General features: G+C 54.9%; 1 protein-coding gene across 8 annotated transcripts in view; it reads left to right on the top strand.

Moving 5' to 3' along the window:
- Positions 1–9,821, top strand: part of GPT (glutamic--pyruvic transaminase) — a 46,893-nt gene that overhangs the window by 22,899 nt on the left and 14,173 nt on the right. For 3 of the 8 annotated variants that reach the window (XM_084854757.1, XM_084854755.1, XM_084854754.1), the window contains exons 2-5: positions 1,175–1,343; positions 5,877–5,966; positions 6,774–6,882; positions 8,325–8,458. In XM_084854757.1, coding sequence (XP_084710883.1) covers positions 1,206–1,343; positions 5,877–5,966; positions 6,774–6,882; positions 8,325–8,458 — 471 coding nt within the window. In that variant the 5' untranslated portion in view covers positions 1,175–1,205. Of the gene's footprint in view, positions 1–767; positions 1,344–5,876; positions 5,967–6,773; positions 6,883–8,324; positions 8,459–9,821 lie in introns of those variants that run through there. The other 5 variants (XM_084854756.1, XM_084854760.1, XM_084854752.1 and 2 more) reach the window with 3 other exon arrangements.

Raw genomic sequence — 9,821 nt, 5'->3', positions numbered from 1 at the left:
CCCCCAGACGGCTTCCTAGTGAGCCTCAGTGTGCATGCCCGCTGTGCCCGCTCTGACGGGCAGTGGTTCTCCAGGGAACCAGACTGAGGCCAACTGCTGCTGTCTTTAACTGGAGAGGCCAACGCTGGACTTCCTAAATGTACACATGCTCCATGACTATTGAGCTATGGATGCTGGGAGGATTGGGAAGTGGCTCAATCCTGGCTGTGGCAAAACTGATTCTCAGTATCAGGATTGTGCTGAAGAATTCCCAAGCAGCTGCCTCAACTCCATGAGGGGTGACCCATTGAACCCGCCTGTGCAACATTTATGCAACCTTCACGCCCTGGTCTTGGGGTGGACTGTTCAGAACGGGGGGGGGGGGCAGGCTCTGCCCGCATGGCTGCCCTCTCCTGTACACCCAGGCGGTGCTTTGGGGCCAGGTCCCACATTTCAGTCTTTCCACCCACCCAGCGCCGGCATCCTGGCTCCATCCCCGCTTCCCATGGCTCCGTGCCTGCCACTGATGCAAAGGAAGGGGGACAAGCTCTGGTCCCCAAGCATTCCTTCCTTCCCTCCTCCGCCCCACCATCCCACATAGGCGGCCTGCCAGGGGCCAGTGAAAGACTCTGTGGGGGACTGGAGGGGGGCCGTTTGTTTTCTGCCTTTGTTTCCAAAGGCGAGATGGCAGGTCCCTTTCAGCTGCTCTCCACAATGTGGCTCTTTCTTCCAGGCCGAGTCTCCTCCCTCCTGCCTTGCATTAAAAGGAGCTGCTCGTTCCCCTCCCTGCCCATGTGGGAACCAGCCTCCTCTTTCCCTGCCTGGTAGCTGGGTAGGTGCCCTTCTCCAGTGGGGCAGGGAAGGCGGCCAAGCCACGAGGCCTTGCTCTCCCCTCTCTTTGCCAGGCCCAGCCCCAGCACCTTTCCCACCCACTTGGGAATTTGCAGATCTTTGCCACCTGCATGAGTCCTGTCCCAGCCCTGCCCAGATCGCTGGATCTCTCTCTCCACAGGACTTTAATCCCGGCAGCCGGAGCACTTGCGGCAAAGGTTCCCATGAAGGCAGTGCCAAGGCGTGGGGTTGCCAGGGCTGCCCTGGGCTGCAGCCTCCCCAATGCCGGGGCAGGGGGGTGCCCACAGCGGGTGCCCTCCCTGCTGTGCCCGTTGCTCAGCCCCACCTCCCTCTTGCTCCGCAGGGCCCTGCAGCAGCAGGCGGACCAGCCCGGGATGGCAGAGAACGGGCTGGCGCGGCGGGACAAGGTGCTGACCCTGGACTCCATGAACCCCTTCATCAAGAAGGTGGAGTATGCCGTGCGGGGGCCCATTGTTGCCCGTGCCGTCCAGCTGGAGAAGGAGCTTCAGCAGGTAAGGGAGCTGGTGCCCATCGCCGTGGCCTCGGGCTGGAGAAGCGTCCCACCACTGGTGAAGCTTCTCTTCAGTTGAGACAGGACTTCAAGCGACGGCATGATTCATTACTTGGTTCTATTCCTACAGCATCTTTTAATGGAAATGTTCGTGTAACTGTTTCTGAAAATATTAAAAATACAAGTATAAATCCAGTTTAAAACATGCAAACTGCTAACTTAGAACTACATCAACAGTTTAAAAAAAGTATTTCTGTGTGCTTTCTCATGAAGCTGGGATGCTAATCTGCATTCATGATTGTGAGGACCTGACCAGGGTAGCCCCCTAGGCTGAAAAGGGCCTGCTTTACAAGAGGTAGGGACACTTCATCAGGAATTGAGACCCCACGGCCATCACTTCCATCCTGTCTGGATTTGGATGGCAAATGTGACATGAACAATCGACAAACGTGTTTCCGGTAGCAGTGGGGCATGGCCAAAGGTGCAAGTGGGGTGGGGCTACAGGAGGTGGGGCTATGGAGCATCCAGCCCTGGCTCTGAAGACCTGTGGAACTGTTGCCCCACTGCTTACTCGTTAAGGTTGCAAGCATACCAGAGAAGCAGCCATGGCCTGCTGCTGTGCCCCTGGCAGTAGTTTGACCTACAGAAATCAGTAGCAAGTGAAGACTTCCATGGCACAGAGACAGCTGTCACCACCTGCTCACGCCTGTAAATCCAGCTGTTGTTAATACCAGCACAGATACAGGGGCTGCTCCAAATGTTGGCAACTGTATACCTAGTTTCCATATTTTAATCCCTCTTGGGGGAGATAGTAGCAAACCTTTACCATAGCCTTCTGCAGCCTAGTGCCTTCCAGACGTGTACTGGACTGCAACTCCCATTATTCCCAGCCAGCATGGCGATGCTGGATGGGAATGATGGGGGTTGCAGTCCAACACACATCTGGAGGGCACTAGGCTGCAGAAGGCAGCTGTAGCTCTTCTATCCCAGGTAAAGACAGTGTGCACTGATTGCCAGGATGATAACAGTGATTAAAACAAACCGAGCAATCTGGGCGTGAAGGAAGTGAAACAATAGCAGACGTTTTTGCAGAGAAAACCAGCTGTGGATGTAAAAGTCTTGACTCCTGCAGGGAAGCATTTCTCCCAAGGCTTCCAGGCCTGGACCCTAAGAAGGCCTCTACTCTTTTCCACAGTGGCATCCCCCCACTCATGGCTTCTCCTGTTGCTGCTGCTCTGGGATGGGAAAAGTCACAAGAGGTGGAATTGCCAGTTTTGTGTGACTCTTAAAGGCAGATGCACCCTCTTGGGGCTGGTGACCCATCCACCCTTGCTCCATCATGGTCCTCAAAGCCCAGGAGAAATGTGGAGCTATCCTGAATTTTTGTGGGGCTCAGTTTTTGCGGTGCAGGGTGACATTTATAGTGACAGCAGGGCGGGGGGCAATCTCGATGAGGAGGAGGAGGAGGAGGAGGATGCAGAGAATGATGGTGATGGTGGTGCCATCTGTGCACTGTATAAAGAATTACTGCAGGGCTCCGTCCTGGGCCCAGCGCTCTCCAACATTTGTATTTATGACTTGGAGGAGGAGGTGCAGGGAATGCTTATCGAATTTGCAGATGACACAACACTGGGCGGGATAGCTCATACCCTGGAAGACAGAAACAAAATTCAAAGTGATCTGGATAGACTGGAGTGCTGGGCAGAAAACAACAGAATGACATTTAATAGAGATAAATGCCAAGTTCTGCACCTAGGAAAAAGAAACCAAATGCACAGTTACAAGATGGGGGATACGTGGCTCAACAACACTACTAGCGAGGAGGATCTTGGAATTGTTGTCCATCACTAGCTGAATATGAGCCAACCATGGGATGGGGCTGCAAAAAAGGCCAATGCTCTTTTGGGCTGCATTAATAGAAGCATAGCTTCCAAATCCCAGAAATACTAGCTCCCCTCTACTCAGCACTGGTTAGGCCTCATCTAGAGCACTGTGTCCAGTTCTCGGCACCGCACTTTATGAAGGATGCAGACAAGATGGAGAGGGTTCGGAGGAGGGCAACGAGGATGATCAGGGGACTGGAAACAAAGCCCTCTGAGGAGAGACTGAAAGAACTGGGCCTGTTTAGCCTTGAGAAGAGAAGACTGAGGGGAGATATGATAGCACTCTTCAAGGACTTGAAAGGTTGTCACAGAGAGGAAGGGCAGGATCTCTTCTTGATCATCCCGAAGTGCAGGACACGGAATAATGGGCTCAAGTGACAGGAAGCCAGATTCCGGCTGAACATCAGAAGAAACTTCCTGACTGCTAGAGCAATACGACAATGGAACCCAATGGAACCTAGGGAGGTGGTGGGCTCTCCCACACTGGAGGCATTCAAGACGAGGCTGGACAGCCCTCTGTCAGGGATGCTCTGACTTGGATTCCTGCATTGAGCGGGGGGTTGGACTCGATAGCCTTGTAGGCCCCTTCCAACCCTACTATTCTATGATTCTATGAGAGGGAGAGGTCTCTGCCCTGAGAGGCTTACAATGTAGAAATAGACATGAGGGAGATAACAGAGGAAGAGGATGGGTTACCCAGTGAAACGGATTGGCTGCACATTGGAGAGAGACAGAAGACAGGGCTTCCTTGCACAAGATGAGTGTGTGTGTGTGTGTGTGTGTTCATGCTGTTGAAAGGATTTGCAGCCATAGGATGTGGGGATGGCCACAAGCTCATGTGGCTTTGAAAGGGGACTAGGCGCATTCATGGAGGAGAAGCCTTCTGGCAGCTACTAGTTACGATGGCTGCGTGGAGCCTCTAAGGTCAGAGGCTGTGTACCGCTCCCCTGGGGCCACACCAAGAGAGGGCTCTGACCTTCGTGCCCTGCTTGTGCAGGCTTTCCAGGGGCCGCTTGGTTGGCCACTGTGGGAAGCAGGAGGCCGACCCGCTGTGGGCTGACCCAGCAGGGGTCTTGGCACGTTCTGACATCCATCAGAGCAACCCCCCTCCACCTCTCCCCTGGCTGGGCAAGCTCGGCCAGCGTCCCATGTCCCTGTGGGGACCTCTCGGCACGTCCCCTGCAGTGTGCAGCGACTGCATTAGCTGCACGCTAGGAGGGGCCGCCCGGCCTGTGGTCCTGCTGCCCTGGCAACCTGCACGGTGCGGGACTCTTGAGTGGGGCCTCTTGCTCGTGGCTCAGGGCCCTGCACAGCAGAGGCACAAGAGGTGAAGGCAGTGGAGACCAAGAAGGCTCCTCACTCTACAGCAGCTTTCCCCAACCTGGTGCCCTCTAGATTTGTGGGAGTTGTAGTCCCACACATCTGGAGGGCACCAGGTTGGGGAAAGCTGCCCTACAGACTGCCATCCTAACACTTGGGAAGACCCAGTGGAGGAGGCTTTCCTCACCGTGGAGAAAGGAAACTCTGGGATGGGGTGGCAATTGGTTCTGTTAGCCAGGGGGCTCCCGAGGCAGGTGGCTGTCTCCTTTGCTCGCCGCAGTCGCAGCCAGCAGCCACATCTCCCTCCACACAGCAAGGCTGGTGACACTGGGGAGGACAGGGGGGTGGCCTTTTCAATTTGGCAAGTGGTGCCTTTAAGAATGGCACCACAGGCAAAAGTTCAGCAGGTGGAGCATTCCCTATCCCTGCATCTTGGTGGCAGGAAAAGCTGCACCTGCTGAATTTCTGCCTGCTGTGCAGCTGTCGAAGGCACAAATGTCCTACCAGGGGAAAAGAAAAGATGTGGCAAGATGGCAGGAAGCCCAAAGTGAGTTGCAGCTGAATCTGCTGTGGTCTTCCTCACGTCCTCCAGGGGAGGAAGGTCTTGAAGGGAGGACCTTCCGATGCAGGCCAGGGCAGCATAACACTGCCAGGGAGCCTTCCCTAACCCGGTACCCTCCAGATGTGTTGGATGTAGTGCGGTGTAGTGGTTAGAGTGTTGGACTGGGGAGACCAAGGTTCTAGTTCCCACATGACTGTGAAGCTCAGTAGGTGACTTTGGGTCAGTCACTGACTCTCAGTCTAACCTACCTCACAGGGTTGTTGTGAGGGTAAAATGGAGAGGGGGAAGATAATGTACTCCTTGGGCTCCTGGCAGGAAACGGCGGGATATAAATGTAACAAACAAGCCAGAACTTCCCAAAGTCACGTGCTGGTTCTGCATGAATAGGCTTGGAGTTAATTGAGATGACTTGGCTGAGCGGGCTGGGGGAAGACGGGAGTTGTAGTCTATCACAGCTGGCGGACACCAGGCTGGGGAAGGCAGCATGTAGGTCCAGAGTCGGTTTCCGGCAGGAGCCAAGGGATGTTGCAGGGAGGGGCTGGCAATCCCACTCATGTGCTAAGCCCAGGGGAGCCCTGTCTCCTGCTTGGCTAACTGCCTGTTGGGGCAGTAAGAGCTCATTCTGCTTCTGTGACTGACTGGGGGGGTGCATGGTGCTGAAGGAGTGGGGAGGGGGCTGGGGACGCCCTCCCTTCTCTCTTTGTGGCAGGACCACGGCTGAGCAGTGTCTTGGTGTGCCTAATGCTCCCTCCCTCCCTCCTCTTCGCAGGGGGTGAAGAAACCATTCACAGAAGTGATTAGAGCCAATATCGGCGATGCCCAAGCGATGGGACAGAATCCCATCACCTTCTTTCGCCAGGTAAGTGCTGAGGGGACGAGGGAGATCAGCAGAGACGTCCATGCAGGGTGCCCAGAATAAAAGAGCCTGCCCAGGACGGGACGGTAGAAGGGAGAGAGAGGGGAGGGGTCCTGGAGTTCTACCTGGCCCACCGCCGGTAAAGGGGAGGGCGGTCTAACTATAGGAACTTTGCTCCTGGGGTGGGACAAGGACCCAGGGCCCTTCATCTGTTAGGCCTCCTGCTTCAAGCTGCCCCCTGCCCCCACCCCGAGGTCTGGACCCTGAGGTTTTTCCTTCCAGTCTCAAGGGCAGCAGAGAAACGGTGCTAGTTTGAGGCCAACAAGCGCAGTGCTTGGCAGTGGAAATAGAGAACCAGATCCTGCGGTGTTTACTTGCATCTGGGCGGGGCTTAGTTTGAGACTGTGCCTGGCAGAGCTCCGCTGGGGGACACGTGTTCAGTGCCCAGGGCTGACTCCACCCCAGGGCTGACGCCTGCGAGGTATTGATGAAGGGGAAAGCCTCTAGGAGGATGGGCTGACACGACCGGCTTGCACACACCTGGGCAGTCTTCTCCAACCTGGCACCTGCTGCATGTGTTGGATCACAACTCCCAGCATCCCCAGCCAGTAGTGCTGGCTGGGGATGCTGGGAGTTGTAGTCCAACACATGTGGAAGGCGCCAGGCTGGGGCAGGTCGCAGTCCAGGATTGGGGGAAGAGTGTGTTGTCAGGGGGGCGTGGCTCACCGGACTGAGATGGGACCAGAGGGGTGGGGTGGGGACCACTGAGATTCGAACTCAGGGCGTCTCAGCTGAGCTCTCCCCTTGCAGGTCACTGCCCTCTGCATGTACCCTGACCTCCTGAATGACCCCATCTTTCCCGAGGATGCAAAGCAGAAAGCTCGGAGGCTGCTGGCAGCGTGTGGGGGGCAGAGCATCGGTGAGTGTCCTCCATCCTTCCTCCGGCACCTTTCCCTGGGTGGCCCGCAGTCAGCCCCTCCATCCGCTCTCTAAAACCCCTCTGCCCTCTGTTAGGCAGAATGGACGAGAGGCAGCAGCCTTGGGCAGTGTCTGGCACTCTTGCCTCATCCCCAAACCAGCCACCATCTCCAAACTGAGCGTAAGATGCTGTCAAGCTAAGACAGGACCAGTGTGGTCTGTTGGATGCAGGGCTGTCCTCTAGCGGTTTGCCTCCCCAAGTGGCCACATGGTGCAACCCAGAGGCCTTTACAACATCCTGTTTGGACACGACCATTGGAACATGTGCCGTCTCTGGCACTGGTGTCTGAATGGTGCAGCAAGACTTCTGGAAGTGTGAGTCCTGGTGGTGGTGAGGAGGGCAGGGGGCTCCATTTCAGGCAGCAAAATGCCTGATGGATTGGGGGACCCTGGGAGACCCCTCCCTCCCTCCCTCCCTCCCTTACAAGACTAGAACCCTATGGGATCATCCCATGAAGTGAGAGATTCAGGGCAGACAAAAGGAAGGGGATTTTAAAAGGCTTTAGAGCTTTTCTATACAAGCGATTTATCACACGCTCGTGACTGGTCATTCACGGAAGTTAGCGGACCCTTTACATTATGTTGTCAACCTCCAGGACATCTCCTGCACTTTTCCCCATTTATTCCATTTTCAAAAAGATTGGAGATAGTGCAAAAAGGAACGTTTTTCCAATCTGTCGGCTGTGTGAAATGTCGGTGTAGTACTATAATGCACTATGATGACACCGCCATCTAGTGGCTGTAAACTGAAACACAGAAACATATAGAACTTGCCGAGGAAGGACTTTCCTCGATTCAAACCACATGTCCACTGCGTAAAAAAGCCCATCAGAATCCCACAAAGAAAGCGAAAGCAGAAAGCCCTGCTAAGGATGCGGGGCTTTTGCTTAATGTAGAGAAGCTCTTAAAAGGGGACTAGTCAATTTCCTGGAGGAGAAGGCTCTCAATGGCTCCCAGTCCTGATGGCTATTTGCTGCCTCCGGTATCAGAGGCAGTATGCCTATGTACACCAGTTGCTGGAGAACATGGGCAGGAGGGGGCTGATCCACTTGTGTTCTGCTTGTGGGCTTCCAGTTGGGACATGTGGTTGGCTACTGTGGGAAGAGCCACCCTTGTGCAGATGCATGCTGGGAACACAGCAAATGTCATAAGAACATAAGAAGAGCCCTGCTGGATCAGACCAAAGGTCCACCTAGCCCAGCATTCCGTTCACACAGCAGCCAACCAGCTGTCCACCAGGAACCCACAAGCAGGGCATGAGTGCAGCAGCACCTACTGCATATGATCACGGAGCCCCCTTCAAGTGACACCCACTTGGGTTGTGATGGCCAGGTCATGCACCTCTCCAGCAGCTCACTCTTCTTCTCTCTCCCGCACCTTCAGGTGCCTACAGCGCCAGCCCTGGCATCGAGCTTATCCGCCAAGATGTGGCCCGCTTCATTGAGTGTCGGGATGGCGGAATTCCCTCCAGCCCAGAAAACATCTTCCTTTCTACAGGCGCCAGTGATGCTATTGTGGTACGGGGACCACAATGCACGTGGAGGGAGGGGCATTGAGGGGGGCTTGGGATGGGTGGGTAGTAAAAAAAAGCTTGGGGAAATAAAAGAGCTCTTTGCTTGGCACCCAGAAACCAAGTCAGCGCCCCCATGTGGAGAAGGTTCCAGAAGGGAGGCCCTCTGCAACGGAAACTCTGAGCTGCTGTTGAGGGGAACATTTAAGGTTACATCTGAGGAGGTTCAGCAGCGCTTGCCCAGCGCCCATTCCGCGCCACCTCCATTAGGCACATTCTATCACCCCGGGGATCATTTGAATAGCGGTGCAGGGGGATGTGCCCGCTTGGAGAAGTTGCTGCTGCTGCCTAAATATTCGTTGAGGAATGTTTTGTGAGGCTCGGGGCAAAGTGGCAGAGCTGTGAGTCATGAGGATGCAGCCTGTTACCAGCTACGATGACTCTGCGCTATGTGACCTCCCTGTTCTTATCCCAGAGTAGCTGCCTCCAGGGCTGCATTGCCAATGGCCGGCTCTGGGCATTTGGACAGCTTCACAAAGGCCCTTTTGTGGCTGTTCCTGGCACTGTCCATCTCCTGGCAGGAGTGGGGCAGCTGAGCTGGCATGAATGGACGTTGTCCATGTGCAGGACCCTCAATGCACATGGAGGGCAGCCGCTCGTCCTTGGAGGACGGGCAGCCCCAGGCTCTGCCACGTGCGCTGAAAATGGAGGGTTGCTGGGATGGCCCTCAGAATCACCATCACAGCTTGCAGAATTGGGAAGGATCCCCAAAGCTTAGAAGCACGTATCAGGAGAAAAACCCACTCCAGGTGTGAATTTGTGGGACACCACCCCACATACGGCACCACTGCAGTCTCCCATGACAGTGCCAAGAACCTGACGTGTTTTGAGCTGTGTCCAGCTCTTCTTCAGGGGAGATTTGAATCCAGATCTGTGGGTTTCATATTTTTGAATGCTGCTCTCCTGTGTTAAAAAAAGTCCCTGAAGTCAGAAAGGTAGCACAGCAGGGAGGAATGTCCTAGCCCTCTGTCTGCTGTGCTAGTCTACTTGCAGGGCAGTTGGACTTTTTTTTTTGGAAAGAGACAGTGGGAGATGAGTGCTGTGATGGATTGAAGGTGAACACTCCTTGGGGCGCAGTTGCTCCCTTTGGGAATCAGATGCAGGGTGAGTGGTTGTGCTGTCGGACCTGGGAGTCTGTTTGCTCCCAAAGTGCAGTGCTTGTATATTTGTAAATCAGGAGACACGAAAAAGACACTCTGACTCTCCAGTGCATGCTCTCTTTCCTGTGAGATCCTGCTTTGTTGCTTCTGGACTTCTCACTACTTGGGTGAAGTGGGGAGCATTTAACAGGACTTTAATTCTGCTGCTCT

This window comes from Heloderma suspectum, chromosome 4 (assembly GCF_057233095.1).
Source record: "Heloderma suspectum isolate Gila_16-S chromosome 4, 16-S_ref, whole genome shotgun sequence".
NCBI classification, from domain to species: Eukaryota; Metazoa; Chordata; class Lepidosauria; order Squamata; family Helodermatidae; genus Heloderma; species Heloderma suspectum.
The sequence above is the reverse complement of the archived record's forward strand: the minus strand, read 5'-3'. Positions and strand labels throughout refer to the sequence as shown.